The 18,602-nt window shown below is 35.3% G+C and overlaps 1 protein-coding gene across 1 annotated transcript in view; it reads left to right on the forward strand.

The window, feature by feature from the left end:
• Positions 1-18,602, forward strand: part of TTC6 (tetratricopeptide repeat domain 6) — a 218,814-nt gene that overhangs the window by 110,555 nt on the left and 89,657 nt on the right. The window contains exons 8-9 of the mRNA XM_028851513.2: positions 1,906-2,047; positions 15,856-15,960. Of these exons, the coding sequence (XP_028707346.2) occupies positions 1,906-2,047; positions 15,856-15,960 (247 nt within the window). The remainder of the gene's footprint in view (positions 1-1,905; positions 2,048-15,855; positions 15,961-18,602) is intronic.

Here is an 18,602-nt window from a genome sequence, read left to right on the forward strand (position 1 = left end):
TTAAGCAAAAAAGGACTGAGTAATGGGAATTTGGTGTTTTAAAATCAATGAGAGGGTTAGAAAAATGGGGCATTAGGTAGGGAGATCTCCTGGGGATGACTCACAGAGCATGTTTAACTGGCTGCCTGGGACGCTGCTGCTCCTGACACAGGAAGGCAGCATATCTGGAAGCCAGCACTGGCAACATACCACCTTAACTGAGATTCAGGGATTAAGTAGCCTTTACTGTCACAGCTTTGGACTCTGGAGCCACACTGTGTCTGTTTGACATGCTCACTGGCAAAAAACAAACAAATAAAAAACACAACTCACAAAGTCGTAACTTTACTGGAACACTGCTACAGAAGAACTCAACATTGTCGTGACTGTACTTGCCAACAGAAACATCAGAACCTTCTGCCTTCTGAATGGCATTTGGTTAGTGGATTCTAAATAATATCGAGAACACTAGCGTCAGGAGAGTTTTTTTTTTTTTTTTTTTTTTTTTTTTTTTTTTTTTTTTAAAGATAGAATCTGACTCTGTTGTCCAGGCTGGAGTGCAGTGGCGTGACCTTGACTCACTGGAACCTCCGCACTCTGAGTTAAAACAATTGTTATGTCTCAGCCTCCTGAGTAGCTGGGACTACAGGTGTGTGCCACTACACCCAGCTAATTTTTGTGTTTTTAGTAGAGACGAGGTTTCACTTTGTTGACTAGGTTGGTCTTGAACTCCTGGCCTCAAGTGATCTCCCTGCCTCAGCCTCCCTAAGTGCTGGGATTACAGGCATGAACCACCATGCCTGGCCAAGAGAGTTTTACCTTTCTATCCTTGGCAGTTCAGAAAAGCACGTTAGAAGGAGGATGGAATGGGTGTTAAGTGGCAGTGGTGTTCACCTTGCTGGGAGTAGAGTTTTAAACTCTCCTTGAATTCAAGTATTTTAGTAGGTAAGATAGGAAGCTTTTATTTATGACTCTACTCTGACAAAGCCATATCTTCTCCAGCCTGGCTCTGAGTGGGTCTACTTCTTAACAGCAGGAATGATGGGATTTGAGGATTTCAGTATATTATTAACCTGCTGTAATCAGTTGGGTTTTTGTATGCTTAATTTTCACATTTGGTAACTCATAAAGCGATTCTTCATATAATAGTGTATCAATAAGTTAGAGGAAACAGTAGCTCTAAATGCTTCAATGTGAAATCGATATATCTATAATATGTATGTGGCACTTGACTATGTATATATTCTTGGATATTTTGTCTTTATGTTTATTTTATATTTATTTTACAGTTAAGTGTTACAGTACAAATGTTAATGTATTTTTAAGCCAGTCTGTAGGTCAGTAATTAATGACACATTTTACCTTCAAATTTTGATTTATCTCATCTCTTTAGCTTAATCTTGTATTGATAAGTTTTGTTCCATATATATTCTTACGTATATGTAGCTTGTAGTCTAAAAGAAAGACTTAATGCCTGAACAGTTTTCTGTTCATCCCAGCAAGAAGGGAAGACCATAATGTGAGAAGGCACTTCTGCTTAGGCTGATGCTTTGCCCCAGTCCAAGAAATGAAACTCTGTGTGTATATGTGGGCTTGGAATGGGGAGTAGGTGAGAGATCAGAAGGTAGAGAAGGTTTTTTTTTTTTAAACCTCTTTTGTAACTAGGCTTTCATAGGGTGAATTTATTATTCCAGTATAATGAAACAAAATCATCATAAATGTTACTATTAAAATGTATTAAGAACCAGATATTAGCATTTTTTGGATTATTTCTCATTTTGGATTATCTGACTTCTACACAATCTCTGTTTAGTGCAGGTGTCAAATGTCTATGTGTTTATTTCAGTGGAGTTATGAAATGAGGGCAAATATCTTATGCTTTGTCAATTACTTAAAAACAAACTTACTGTTCTTATCACATTGTAGAATATTATATGGAATTCCTGTTATGGATGACAACCAAGAATATGTCCATATTCCTCTGACACCACAAGGGATACCACCTGAATTGGCACAAGGAACTAGAGAGCGTGCTCACAAACCACACTTGCAAGTCTTGGGAGAGGAAGTAAGAAACTTTCTTTAATATTACTTTTTTGTACCTCACAGGTCCTCAAACTTTTTGGTTTCAGGAGACTTGTTTTACTCTTAAAAATTGTTGAGGGCTGGCCAGGTGTGGTAGCTCATGCCTGTAATCCCAGAACTTTGGGAGGACATAGCGAGAGGGTTGCTTGAGCCCAGGAGTTTGAGTCCAGTCTGGCCAACATAATGAGACTTTGTATCTACAAATAATAACCCAGCTGGGTGGCACACGTCTGTGGTCCCAGCTACTTGGGAGGCTAAGATGAGGGAATCACTTGAGCCCAGGCAATTGAGGCCTCCAATGAGCCGTGATTGCACCACTGACCTCCAGCCTGGACAACAGAGAGAGACCCTGTCTCAAAAAAAATTATAGAAGACCTCAATAATTTTTTATGTGAATTATATCTATTAACATGCTAGGAGGCCAATAGAACCTTGGGGAATCTGAGGGACTATAACAAAAGATCTAGTATTTGTGTTATCACAAAAGATGGAGAGACTGAAAAGTATTGAAATAAATTATATCTGAAAAGTTACCAGTTTGGCAAAAGGCAGAAAGCTATAGATTCAGGAGCCTGAGCAAATCCCAAACTGGAAAAATCCAAAGGAATATGGAACAAATCACATAATATTCAAACTTCTGAAAATGAAAGATAAAGAAAAACCAAACATCAATCTAAGAAAAGTGGGAATGGCTATATTAATATCAGATAAGATAGACTTCCAAGCAAGGAAAGTTCTCAGAGACACAGAGGGGCATTATATTAAGATAAAGAAAGCAACAAAAAAGAAAGGACATGCTACCTGTAGGGGAAAAACAATTTGAATGGAAATGGGTTTCTCATGAGAAGTGATGGAGGCCAGAAGTAAGTGGCAGAACATTTTTCAAGTGCTGGAAGAAAACAACTGTGTTCCAGAATCCTATGTCCAGAAAAATATCCTTTAGGAATGAAGGAATCAAGACATTCTCAGATAGAAGAAAATTTGTTGCCAGCATACCTACCCTAAAAGAATGGCTAGGAAAAGTTCTCTAAATAGAGAGAAATAAGAGAAAAAATTCAGGAATATATAGAAGGAACAAAGCCCATGTAAAGCAAAAATATGGGTAAGTACTATAAAACTTCCTTCTCCTTTTGAGTTTTCTAAGTTATGTTTGTCCGTTGAAGCAAAATTTATCATGCTGATGTGGTTGTAACAGAATTTAGAGGACATATTTAAGACATATTATATGTCTTAAAGAGACATAAAGGGAGGTGAGATAGCTACATATCACTTGAACTAGTAAAATAATACCCTCAGTCAATTGTGGTAAGCTATATTTATAAAATGTAATACTTAGAGTAACAATTAAAAAGCTATACAAAGAGATACACTAAAAACACTATAAATAAATAAAAGTAGAATTCTAAAATATGTTCAAGTAATGTACAGGAAGACAGGAAAAAGAAAACAGAGAAACAAAAGAAACCAGAGCAGACAGGAAACAAAATCTAAAATGACAGACTTAAACCCTAATTTAAATGTAAATGGTTTGAATTTAGCAATTAAATGACATAGTGGTAAAATGGATTAAAACACATGACCCAGATATATAATATTTACAAGGAACAAATTTAAAACATAATGATATAGCCAGTTTGAAAATAAAAAGGTTAAAAATACACAAACATCCATCAAAGAAAAGTGGGAATGGCTATATTAATATCAGATAAGATAGACTTCCAAGCAAAGAAAGTTCTCAGAGACACAGAGGACATTACATAATGATAAAAGTGTCAGCACATCAAGAAGACATGCCAGTCTTAAAAAATATATGCACCAGACCATAGAACTGCAAAACATGCAAAGCAAAATCTACGAACTGAGAGGAGAAATAGACAATTCCACAATTATAGTTGGAGAGTTCTGCATTTCTCTCTCATGAATTCATAGAACACTTAGAAAATCAGCAACAACCTCATCAACCAGTAGGTTCCAGTTGAAATTTATAGAACACTGTACCCAACAAAACCAAAATGCATATTCTTTTCAGATGCCACGAAACATATACCAGGATAGAGCAAATCCATAAGGGACTAAAACTAGAAATCACTAAGAGGAAGATAACAAAAATCTCCGAACACTTGGAATCTAACAGAATCTAACTCCAAATGGCACAACTATGAATAATCTATGGTAAAGGAGAAGTTGCTAGGAATTTAAAAAATACATTGAACTGAATGAAAATGAAAATACAACATATCAAAGTTTGTGGGACATAGCTAAGCAGAATTTATAGCACTAAATGTTTTCAATAGAAAAGAGAAAGTCTCAAATTAATAATTTAAGCTCCCACTTAAGAACCAAGAAAAAAAAGAGCAAAATGAACCAAAAACAAGCAGAAGGAAGGAATAAAAACAGAAATCAATGACATGGAAAACAGAAAAACAGTAAGGAAAATTAATGAAAGGAAGAGCTAGTCATTTGAAAAGATCAATGAAATTAATCTCTGGCAAGACTGACAAGAAAAAAAGAAAAGCCATAAGTTACCAATATTATAAATGAAATGAGGTGTTACTACAGACCCTGTAGATATCAAAAGATTAATATAGGAATACTATGAACAACTCTATACACACATACACTTGATTACTTAGATGATGTGAAGAAATTCTCGAAAAACAAAAACTACCACAACTCACCCAGTATGAAATAGATTATTTGAATAGCCCTATAAGTATTAAGGAAATTGAATTATTGATTTATAGAACATTCCACTTCTCCTAAATATGTAAGCCCAGATGATTTTACTAGAGAGAATTCTACCACACATTTAAGGAACAGTTAACACTGATTCTATACAATCTCTTTAAGAAAATAAGAGGAGGGAAGACTTCTCAATTCATTTTTTGAAGCTAGTAATACCCTAGTACCTAAACTAGGCAGTAAACAAACAAACAAACAAACACACAAAAGGAAGAAAGAAAAATGCAGACCAATATCCTTGCTATGGTTCAAATGTTTGTCTCCTCCAAAACTCATGTTGAAATTTAATTGTTATTGTAACAGTATTGAGAGGTGGGACCTTTAAGATGTGAGTAGGCCCTTATGGGTGGGAAGAATGCTATTAGAAATGGGCAAGTTCAGCCCTCTTTTTCCCTCTTGGCCTTTCTGCCTTCCCCATGTGAGGACATAGTAAGAAGGCCTACATCAGATCAGTGTCTTGATCTTGGACTTCTTTCCAGCCTCCAGAACTGTGAGAGAATAAATTTTTATTCTTTATAAATTACCCAGTTTCAAGTGTTCTGTTACAGCAGTGCAAAACAGATTAAGATAATTCCTTATAAATATTGGATATAGGAAAAAACTGCTTTAAAGTTCATATGGAACCAAAAAAGAGCCTGCATTGCCAAGACAATCCTAAGTCAAAAGAGCAAAGCTGGAGGCATCACGCTACCTGACTTCAAACTATACTACAAGGCTACAGTAACCAAAACAGCATGGTACTGGTACCAAAAAAGAGATATAGACCAATGGAACAGAACAGAGTCCTCAGAAATAATACCACACATCTACAGCCATCTGATCTTTGACAAACCTGAGAAAAACAAGAAATGGGGACAGGATTCCCTATTTAATAAATGGTGCTGGGAAAATTGGCTAGCCATAAGTAGAAAGCTGAAACTGGATCCTTTCCTTACTCCTTATACGAAAATTAATTCAAGATGGATTAGAGACTTAAATGTTAGACCTAATACTATAAAAACCCTAGAAGAAAACCTAGGTAGTACCATTCAGGACATAGGCATGGGCAAAGACTTCATGTCTAAAACACCAAAAGCAATAGCAGCAAAAGCCAAAATTGACAAATGGGATCTCATTAAACTAAAGAGCTTCTGCACAGCAAAAGAAACTACCATCAGAGTGAACAGGCAACCTACAGAATGGGAGAAAATTTTTGCAATCTACTCATCTGACAAAGGGCTAATATCCAGAACCTACAAAGAACTCAAACAAATTTACAAGAAAAAAACAAACAACCCCATCAAAAAGTGGGCAAAGGATATGAACAGACATTTCTCAAAAGAAGACATTCATACAGCCAACAGACACATGAAAAAATGCTCATCATCACTGGCCATCAGAGAAATGCAAATCAAAACCACAATGAGATACCATCTCACACCAGTTAGAATGGCAATCATTAAAAAGTCAGGAAACAACAGGTGCTGGAGAGGATGTGGAGAAATAGGAACACTTTTACACTGTTGGTGGGATTGTAAACTAGTTCAACCATTATGGAAAACAGTATGGCGATTCCTCAAGGATCTAGAACTAGAAGTACCATATGACCCAGCCATCCCATTACTGGGTATATACCCAAAGGATTATAAATCATGCTGCTATAAAGACACATGCACATGTATGTTTATTGCGGCACTATTCACAATAGCAAAGACTTGGAATCAACCCAAATGTCCATCAGTGACAGACTGGAGTAAGAAAATGTGGCACATATACACCATGGAATACTATGCAGCCATCAAAAAGGATGAGTTTGTGTCCTTTGTAGGGACATGGATGCAGCTGGAAACCATCATTCTTAGCAAACTATCACAAGAACAGAAAACCAAACACCACATGTTCTCACTCATAGGTGGGAACTAAACAATGAGATCACTTGGACTCGGGAAGGGGAACATCACACACCGGGGCCTATCATGGGGAGAGGGGAGGGGGGAGGGATTGCACTGGGAGTTATACCTGATGTAAATGACGAGTTGAGGGGTGCTGACAAGTTGATGGGTGCAGCACACCAACATGGCACAAGTATACATATGTAACAAACCTGCACGTTATGCACATGTACCCTAGAGCTTAAAGTATAATAATAATAATAAATAAATTTTTAAAAAAAAGAAAAAAAATATTGGATATAAAAATCCTTAACAAATGTTAGGTCATAGAATTAAAAATACATAAAAGGAATTATCCACCACGACTTTAGGGAATTATTCCAGAGATTTGAGGCTGGCTCAGTACTGGAAAGTCAATCTTTGTAATTCATCATTTTAACAGAATAAAGAAGAAAAATTACATGATCATATTAATCAATGAAGAGAAAGCATTTGACAGATTTCATCACCCATTTTCATGATAAAAATTTTCAGAAAAATAGGAATGGAGGGAAACTTCTACAGCTTGATAAAGAGCAGCTACAAAAACCTACAGCTAACATAGTATTTAATGGTGAAAGCCTGATTGTTTCCCCACACCACTCTTTTCAACATAGTGCTGGAAATTCTAGGCGGTGCACTAAGGCAAGAAAGGGAAAGAAAAGCTTGCAGACCAGCAAAGAAGCAATACAGCTGCCCCTATGTGCAGATGACATGATTGTCTACATAGAAAACTCTGAGGAATCAGCCGGGTGCAGTGTCTCATGCCTGTAAGCCCAGCACTTTGGGAGGCCAAGGCAGGCAGCTTGCTTGAGCCCAAGAGTTTGAGACCAGCTGGGGCAACATGACAAAATCCCATCTCTACAAAAAATACAAAAATTAGCTGGGCATGGTGGTATGTGCCTGTAGTCCCATGGCCTTAGGGCTTTCTGGGAGGCTGAGGTGGGAGGATCACCTGAACCTGGGAGTTTGAGGCTGCAGTGAGCCGTGATCATGCCACTGCACTCCAGCCTAGACAACAGTGAGATCCCCATGTCAATAAATAAATAAATAAATAAGTTCTGAGGAATCTGTACAAGAATAATCTCACAGAACTAATAACTGAGCTCAGTAAAGTGACAGGATACAAAATAAACATGAATAATTCATTGTATTTCTATGTATCTATAGATGACCATGTACTGAAATATATACTGAAATTAAAACTGTATAATTTATAATTGCTTAAAACTGAAATAATTAAGTGTAAATCTAACAAAGCATGTGTAAGAGTTAGATGCTGAGGACTACAAAATGCTGATAAAAGAAATAAAAGTGATCTAAGTAAATAGAGGGATTCCCTATTTATAGATTGGAAGAATCAGGATAGTAAACCTGTCATTTCTCCTCAAATTGATACACAGATTTAAGCAATTCCTGTCAAATTTCCAGCAAGGCTTTTTTTGTACATGTAAACAGGAGTATTCTAAAGTTTGTATGGAAATGCAAAGGAAGTAGAATAGCTAAAATAATTTTGGATAAGAAAAATGAAATGGGAGAAATCAGTTTAGCTGACTTCCTGACTTACTGTGTTACAGTCATTAAGATTGTGTGGTCTTGGTGGATGCATAGGCCTATAGATCAATGGGACAGAGTAGAAAACCCACAAATGGACTCCTACAGATATGCACAACTGATTTTTTTAATAAAAATCCAAAAAGTATTCAATGGTGTAGGATGGCCTTTTCAAACAATTGCTGCTGAATCAATTGTACATCCCTTAGCCAAAAAAAGAACCCTGACCTAAGTCTTGCATCCTATAAAAAATGACTTAAAATAATAGTTTGTAGACAAATGTAAAATATAAAACTATGAAACTTGTAGAAAAAAATAGGAGATCTTTGGGATTTAGGGCTAGGCAAAGCATTCTTAGACTTGACACCAAAAGCACTATTTGTACAAGGAAAAATAGGTAAATTGGACTTCATCAGAATTAACTTTTTTTCTCTTCAAAAGACCCTGTTAAGAGGATTAAATACAAGCCACAGACTCGGAGAAAATATTTTGCAAAACACATATCCAGCAAAAAATTAGTATCTAGAATACATAATGAATTTTCAAAACTCAATATAAAAAAATCTAACTGGAAAGTGGGCAAAACCATTAATAAACATTTCACCAAATAGGATATGTAGATGGCAAAGAAGCATATGAAAAGATGCTCAACATCATTAGCTGTTAGGGAAATGCAAATTAAAACCACCATAAAATATTACTACAGAATGGTTAAAATAAAATAATAGTGATAACACCAAATGCTAGTAAGGATGTGGAAGAGAAATAGGATCGTTGATATATTGTTTTTGGGAAGGTAAAATGGTAGAGATGTCTAGAAAGCAGTTTGGTAATTAGAGAAAAATCCAAAGTATGCATGCAGTTCTGTAAGATAAAGTGTCCGGGCATGCATACAACCCAGCAATTGCATGCCTGGGAGCTTATCTTACAGAAATGAAAATTTATAATTACATTATAATTTGTACACAAAGGTCATCACAGCTTTATTAATAGAAGCCAAACTCTCTGTGGGCTTCTCACAGTGTACTCATGCCAGAGTAAACTGCAGCCTTGAACCATTGCTCAGCCGCCTTACCTGTGAGCTATGAATACTGAAGCAGGTTGCACAGTGAAAAAAACCAAAAAGCTCAAACAGGAAACACTCTGGATATCCTTCAGTGGGTTAAGAAAACTGTGGTACATCCATAGATGGAATACTAATCGCCAGTAAAAAGGAAGTAACTATTGATATATGCAACAACAATGAATCTTAAGATAATTATGCTGAAAAATCCAATTCTAAAAGATTACATACTGTGTAATTTCATTATATAACTTCCTCGAAATGACAAAATTATACAAATAAAGAATAGAATAGTGGTTTCCAGGTTTTCAGGATGGGGGTTAGGATGAGTAAGACTTTAAAGGACAAGATGGATCCCTTATGATGATGGAAATGTTTTGTAGCTTGACTGTTTCATGTCAACATGTTGTTTATGATATGGTACTATGGTTTTGCATGATATTGTCTTTGGGCTAAACTGGATAAAGGGAAGATGGGATATCTTTGTATTATTTCTTAAAACTGCATGTGAATCTACAATTATCTCAAAATAAAAAGCCTGATACCAAAATTGCGGTCCGTGGAACAGAGAAAAAAAAGAAAAAAAATTTAGCCTCAGTTAAAAAGATAATTGTTACATGATGATGTATACAATAAAAAACCTTGTTGCAATTGAAATCTGAAACTGTACTGATGACTTCCATACTTTATTATGTTAAAATCTATTGTTTTATCTTGTACTTTGAATGGATCTTTTACTCATGCATTATTTCAAATAACATCACACATTAGTTATTTGGAAAATGTTGTTCATTCAGTTATTTAACTCTTCAAATATTGACACATTTCAGTATAATACACAATATCAAAATAGATTATTTTAAAAATTGTCAGAAAAGTTATTTAGCATTGGGAACCTTGCAAACTCATGGTAAGGGACACACGTTTTCCAAAATTCTAATTTTTGTTCAAAAGCTCAATTTTTTTCGTTGTCACAAATACACTTGGTTGTTTTGTTTGAAGTGACAAGTTTGCTTCTTTCCTTTTTAAGAAAAATCTTGCCATATACCCAAGTCTCAATAAACATGGTTTGATGTTTGTTTTCTTAAATGAAAATGGAGGCTAGTTCAGTTCACAACTCAAACAATAGCACACATGCATTTCCTCCAAACCACCATCATACTTCACCATGGCCACAGATGTATTTTGTTTGTATTTCTCATTTAATCACATTAAATATTAAGATGTTTGGAGATTTAATAAAGTTAAAAATTTTTCCTTCTTTCTGGTGGGCACTTTTAAGGTGCTGCTGTCTTGATTCATACTTTGGCACTGTGAGTTTTACCATATATATAATATATATACACACTCATATATACATATATACACATATATATGTGTGTGTATATATATATACACATATGTGTGTGTGTGTGTGTGTATATATATATATTTTTTCCCCCATCAATGCAAATGTTAACATAGTGAAAAAGGCAAATAACCTTCCCCAGGGTCTCAGATTACATTTTGAAAACTGATATTCTGCCTTAGGTTTCATTTAAATGAAACTTGACCCTGAAACTAATTTGCATGTCTCTTTCCCTTAGTGAACAGAATACTCTGACCTTGGGTCATCAGTATGAACAAGAGTTATTGTATCAGCTTATAATATGCATCATGGCCTTAGGAGGTATGCAGGAACTGTTAAACACACATTAACCCAGGATGCTTCAGAGTTAGTCATTCAGTTTGCTATGCAACAGCCATTGTCCTTTCAAGTTCTGGCAGCCACTACCTCTGTTGCTTCTAATATTTTCCTAGGACTCTTCTTAGAAGTTCTGAGCATTGCTGGGAGAAGCAATTTACCATGGTTAGTCTTATTTACTAGTTTAATTTAAAAAATTCTCTCCTGAAGGTGCATCTGTACTTTCCCTTGAGAGCAAATTATTGTTGTTTAGTGATAGCTTTCCTGCCCTTCCTACTTGGAGACTTGTATCTTAACTTCTAGGGCAGTAGTTTTATTCTGGTTGCTTAAGCTGCTGGAAGTGTACTCCATGGGAAAAATTACTGTACTATATGTGACATAACATTTGAATACCTGAAATCCTCTTAATGTGTAGGGGATCCTTAGAAGATTTGCCAGCTGTTTTTGGAAGAGTTTATTCATCTTTTAGTAAGGACTTCCTGGCTCTAGGTGTGTACAGCATAAAGTGATGTACTATGCCCAGCATAACAGGACAAGTGAGACCAAAAACTTAATTTTGAAGTCTTATGCTGGAAAAATTACCTGGCAACTACAAAATCTGCCTTTCTCAAAATACTGTATTCTTCTGGGAAACAGGAAACATGTGATCAAGTATATGGAATAGTTGAGGATTATATCTCTGACTAGAAATAAAAGCACTCCAGATGCAGTGACACCTTATAATAGTGAATCTTTATTTACTGGGTTTGGGTTTTCATGTATTACTCTGGAAAGTCTGTGTATCATCCACACTCCAGATGTCATTGTTAAGCATTCATTTTTAAAGCTAGAGTTATGTCTTTTTGCAGTTGATGCTTTAAAATTGAGCTCAGTTTCCTGGTGAAAGACAGATCATTTTGGGGAAAAGGCATAGTCCAATTAAATATTATTACAAGTAAATAAAAATATTAAAGAAAACATAATTATCAATATTGTGGCAAAACATAATTATCAATAATATTGTGGCTTCATAAAGCTATTATTTTAAAATCTTACCACATTTTCTTCAAGATCTTGTCATGAATACCTGATTATTATTTTTTCGTATGTAACTATTAAAAATTTTTTCTTTTTACTGTTTTATTATTATTTTATTTTATTTTTTGTTTTTTGAGGTGGAATCTCACTGCAATGCCCAGGCTGGAATGCAATGGTGTGATCTCAGCTCACTGCAACCTCTGCCTCCTGAGTTCAAGCTATTCTCCTGCCTCAACCTCCCAAGTAGCTGGGACTACAGGCATATGCCACCATGCCCAACTAATTTTTATATTTTTAGTAGAGATGGGGTTTCACCATATTGGCCAGGCTGGTCTCAAACTTCTGACCTCAAGTGATCCACCCGCCTGGGCCTCCCGAAGTGCTGGGATTACAGGCATGAGTCACTGTGCCCAGCTTATTGTTTTATAATAGTTTTATTTTTAAAAATAGTTTTAGACTTACAGAAAACCTACAAAGACAGTATGGCAGTTTCCCATACATACCACACTGTGTTTCTCCTATTATTAACATAGTAATGGTGGATTGAATAGTTGTCTCCAAAAGATATGTCCAAGTCCTAACCCATGGCACCTGTGAGTGTGACCTTATTTAGAAATAGAATCTTTGTAGATGTAGTTAAGGATCTTGAGATGAGATCATCCATAGGGTGGGCCTTGAATCCCGTAACCTTATAAAAGGCGAATGCCATGTGAACACACACAGAGACACTCAGAGAAGAAGGCCATGTGCTGGTGGAGACAGAAATTGGAGTGATGCTGCTGCAGGCAAAAGAATGCCAAGGATTGCCAGCAACCCCTGAAGCTGGGAAGAGCAAGGAGGAATTCCTCCCTAAAGTCTTCAGAGGGAGCATGGCCCTCCCTTCACCTTGAATCCTGAACTGTGAGAGAATGTTTGTTGTTTTAAGCCAAGCAGTGGTAATTTGTTATGGCTGCCCTCGGGAATTTATATGACATATTACAGTAGTATGGTGCATTTGTTAAAATTAATGAACCAATGTTGATACATTATTGTTAACTAAGATCCACATTTCATTCAGATTTCCTTAGTTTTTATGTAATGTCCTCTTTCTGTTTCAGGATCTCATCCAGGATACCATATTTACATTTAGTTATCAAGTCCGTCTTAGGCTCCTCTTGGCTGTGATACTTTCTCAGACTTTCCTTGTTTTTGATGGCTTTGACAATTTTGAGGAGTTCTGGTCAGGTATTTTGTAGAATGTCTCCCATTTGGGATTTGCTTGATCTCCTCCCCTCCCTTCCTTTCCTTAGAGACAGGGTCTTGCTCTGTTGCCCAGGTTGGAGTGCAGTGACATGATCGTGGCTGACTACAGCCTTGACCTGCAGGGCTCAAGTGATCCTCCCACTTCAGCCTCCTGAGTAGCTAGGACTACAGGCACATGCCACTATACCTGGCTAATTTTTAAGATTTTTTGTAGGGTCTTACTTGCTTAAGCCAGTCTTGAACTTCTGGCCTCAAGTGGTCCTCCAGCCTTGGCCTCCCAAAGTTCTGGGACAGGTGTGAGCCACCACACCCAGCCATGATGTTTCTCTGATTTGATGGGATTATGTAATTTTCTGAGGAAGACCACTGAGGTAAAAAGTGCCGTTTTCATCAGGTATCAGGGGTATGTACTATGGACATGATTTATCAATGTTGATGTTAACCTCCATCACCTGGCTAGGTAGTGTTTACCAGGTTTCTTCATTTAAAGTCTCTCTTTGTTTCCCTTCCCATATTATTCTCTTCAGAAGAAAGTCACCATGCACAGCCACACCTAAGAAGTGGGGAGTTATGCTCCATCTCCTTGAGGGTAGAGTGTCTACAAAAATTTATTAGAATTCTTCTGTATAGGAAGTGTGTCTATTCTTCTCATTTACTTATTTACGCAGTCATTTATTTATGTCAGTATAATTTGAGAATATTTACGTTATACTTTGAGTTGTAATCCAATATTACATTATTATTATTAGTTTTGATAAAATTTTTTGATCTTTGGCCATTGGGAACTCCTTCAGTTGGCTCCTATGTCTCTTTTGACACCCTATCATTGTGGGATTTTTTAAATAACACTTAATTTTTGGCAGTATTAGATATTCTAGGTTCATCTTGTATATTTCCTGCCCTAGTCCTAGAATCAGCCATTTCAACAAGGAGTCCTAGGTCTCTTTATTGGGGAATATAATTAAAAACTAAGATCCAGGCAGTAGGTGTACTTGTTTCTACTGGGCATTGTTGCTTCCAGGTCTTGTCAGCTGTCAAAGCAAGGAAATATATGTGTGTACACAAACTTGTATAAATACATGTATCTATACATATTTCTATATGTAAATATCTGTATCTATAGTAAGCTAAATATGAGTTCTTACTGATGCATCCAACTCTAATCCATTACCTCATGGGTCGTTCTAGTTTCCTTCCTTTCTTTCTACTCCACTTGTACTCCAGCAGTGACAAACCAGTCTTTCGTAATTCTCCCTCAATTTATTAAATTTTTCAATTCTAGTACACATGCATAGAAGTATCAGAATTGTTAATTCATAATCATGTGGAATACAACTTTATTACCTAATGTGTAACACTATGTGCACAGTTCCTTTTGCCTTAAGTTTTATGTCCTCATTTCCAATGTAACTGAGGTCAACAACTTTTCCCCCCACCCCTTTGGGTGAGATTGTTTCATATGTTTGTAATATAGTTAGACTGTTTTATTACATTCTGCATTCCATCCTGGGATTCCTCCTGACCTCCTAAATGATTTTTAAAAATTCATATTAAAGAAGAGATCAGGCATATTTAGGGTGGTATGGCCGTAGGCATCAATTTGCATTGCATTAAAATTCAACTCTTATGCTTCAAAGTTCAGTGGGTTTTTAAAAATGTATAATGTCATGTAGCCACAATTCTACAGAATACTTTCACGTCGCTAAAAATATCCCCTAGGCCTGATTAATTTTTATTTGGAAAAGAAATACAGAAACCAAACTAGCAAACACCTGAGAATATGTTAGTAAGATTTTGGAAATGTTAACATTTTGTCATACTTGTTTCATTTTTTTTAAAATAAAATTTTAAAAATTATTAAATTAAGGCCTTTTGTACTTCTAATTCCATTTCTCTTCCTCCCTACCCAGCAGTTACTGGTATAATTATAGTAGTTTTTCCATTCCATGAGTTTATACTTTACTAGATGTATTCGTGAGCCTAACCAATAAATAATACTTTTTGTGTGTTTTCTGGATACATTTATATAAATGACATGGTTTTATATGATTCTTTCTAAAACTTGCTTATTTTCTTCTCAATACCATGCTTCTAAGATCCACCTCTAGATCATAATTTTTGTGTTTTAATGTGTTTTATGGTGTTTATGAGTATACCACATTTTATTTATATTACTCTATTAATGGCTATTTAGATTGGGTTTAATTTTTTTATTTCACATGCTCTGTGAATATCCCATACACATTTTCCCATGCATGTGTGAAAGAATTTGCCTAGACTATATAGCTGGAAGTTAAATTCCAGGAAGATGTGGCATGTACACTTTCTACTCTACTAGATATGGCCAATTGGCCTCCAGTGTGTTCTACAAATTTCCCCAAGTCCTTAGGGTCAGTTGGTAATGCAGACTTTTACATTGTTGCTAACCTGATGGCTTTAAAAAAATTCTTTACCAGATTTTCAGAAGCTATGGAACCAAAAATTCTCAGCAACTAAAAATAATTTTGACAGGAGATTGAGTGTTTACTCTTGGGGCCATTTCGTACCATTTCTAATAACCTTTTATGTTGTTTTCAAAGATGTGTGCTTATCCAGAATTCACGAAGTTGTTTTGGAATACAGCTGCACCTAAATTCTCTGTTCCAGAATCTGTCATGAAGGAAACTCTATATCCAAAATATGAGGTAACATACCAAATGGGTTTTCTCTTTTATTGTTGTTGTTATTATTTAATAATTAAATTGTATAACTGGCTGTGACATTAAATTTTACTGGACATTTATATAAATTACCAGACAGTTATTGCCATAATTAGGATTAATTGGATATCACTATAGAAATTATTTATATATGTAAATAATTATATGTATGTATAGAATTATATACCTACATACTTATGAATTTATAATTTTATTATATGTATATGTTCTATACATATAATATATAATACATATAATAATACATATACATAAAATATGTTCTATACATATACACACACATATATAATTTTTTTTGAGATGGAATTTTGCTCTTGTTGCCCAGGCTGGAGGGCAATGGTGCAATCTTGACTAACCACAACCTCTGCCCCACCGGGTTCAAGCAATTCTCCTGCCTCCGCCTCCTGAGTAGCTAGGATTACAGGCTTGCGGCACCACACCTGGCTAAATTTGTATTTTTAGTGGAGACGGGGTTTCTCCATGTTGGTGAGGCTGATCTCGAACTCCTGACCTCAGGTGATCCACCCACCTTGGCCTCCCAAAGTGCTGGGATTACAGGGATGAGCCACCATGCCCATCCATAATTTTATATATTTAATGTATATTTAAAAAATGTTATACTTATCCATGTGACTTTAGCTAGTTAAGAAGAATATTCTGTTTTCTTTTTGAAAGAATGTTTTATTTGATTGAGAGTTCAAGATATAAAGCTACTTGAGTTGTTTAGAGATCTTCATGGTATTTTCATTTGTTTTTAAAATCACATTTTAAATTAAATTAATATTAAAAACATTTAATAATACCCAAATGTGGTAATCTTTTTCCTTCCCTTAAAAAAGAATGATTACTCTCATTTTATGTTATACTGATCATTTTAAAAATTAGAAAAATAAGGAGAAATAAAACAAAATAACCTATTATTCTTCTCCCACAGAGAATTGCTGCCCACTTTTTGGTTCATTTTCTTTGGTTTGTAAAAATTCTTCTCCTTTTTCCTCCTCCTGTTTTCTGCTTTTTCCTTTTTTTTTTCTTTTACAGTATTTCAGTGATGAGCATCATTGTACATAAATTTTTAGTGGCATTCAGGATTGTTTTATTTGCACAACGCTGTAGGCAGCTTATGAAAACACATATATCAGAAAAGGATAAAACAAAAAAGTTAAAGAAATTGTGGGGAAAACATAACATGAGTAATAGCATAATAAAGCCAGAGGTAAGGTTAATATGAAGACATTCAGTTCATGTATGCTGTTGCTTGAAATGGGGTCATCAATTTATCTCCTAGCTTCCCTGCAACCAAGGCATGGTTGGAGTCTTGTTCATATTTAACCTGTCAATACTACATGTTTAGAATGTTAATATTGAAATATCTTTGCATTTCTTGGATTCCTTGTTCATAGTGTATTATTGTTAAATATTATGTTGAATTCTGTTAGGCCATATTTTATTTTTAATTTTAAATATATACTCATGGGTGAAATATCTGTGTAGTGTATTTTTTTTTCCTTTGTTGGACTTTGCTATCAGAGCTATTCTTGCTTTATAAGGTTAACTGGATAGCATTTCATCATTTTTAATATTCTGAAATTGATATGGCATAGGAATAATCTTGAAAAGTTGGAAGAATTTACTGTTCAGACTCATCTGAGCCATTTGGTAAGGTAATTGTTTGATAATTAAAAATTTTTCTTTTCTAATTCTTAGCTTATTCATATTTACTATTTTTCTTGTCAATTGGCAACATATTCCTACAGAAAGCTATGTATTTAGTTGAAATTTATAAGTTATATGCATAGAGTTGCATATATTTTGTCAGTTTTAATATTCATTTCTAATATTGCATCATTTTCTTTTTCCTTTCTGATGGTGTTTCTGATTTTTTTTCTTAGAATAGAATTTTTAGAAAGTAGTTTTTTTCTTGTTTCATTTGTTTTTAAATTAAATGCTTTCTCTATATGTGTCAGACTACTATACTCATACCAGTATGACACCATCCCTTTTATTTTATTTTTTTAGAAAGATATGTAATACATAGTTCCCCGGCTGTTACATATCATGGCCAGTCAACCAGGAAAACACATGAGTTTAACCCACCGTCTTTGACCAAAACCCTTTTGGATTAAATATTAATTCAGTGTTGTTACTTCTCCTTTCAAACATATTTTTGGTTATTGGCTTTCTGCTTTCCATAGAATGTTGACATTCTATGTTGGCATTTTTCAAATTTTTTTTTTTTTTTTTTTTTTTTGAGACAGAGTCTTACTCTATCGCCAGGCTGGAGTGCAGTGGTGCAATCTTGGCTCACTGCAACCTCTGCCTCTTAGGTTCAAGCAATTCCCCTGCCTCAGCCTCCTGAGTAGCTGGGACTACAGGCGCGCACCACTACGCCTGGCTAATTTTTTGTATTTTTAGTAGAGATGGGGTTTCACCATTTTAACCAGGATGGTCTCCACCTCCTGACCTTGTGATCTGCCCACCTTGGCCTCCCAAAGTGCTGGGATTATAGGTGTGAGCCACCACACCCAGACTCTAATTTCTTTTGCTGAAAACTTAATTAATTTCTTCATGTTTCTTCTTTTTTTTAAATAAGTAATTTATGAGTTTTCTTC

Source organism: Macaca mulatta, chromosome 7, assembly GCF_049350105.2.
Source record: "Macaca mulatta isolate MMU2019108-1 chromosome 7, T2T-MMU8v2.0, whole genome shotgun sequence".
NCBI lineage: Eukaryota > Metazoa > Chordata > Mammalia > Primates > Cercopithecidae > Macaca > Macaca mulatta.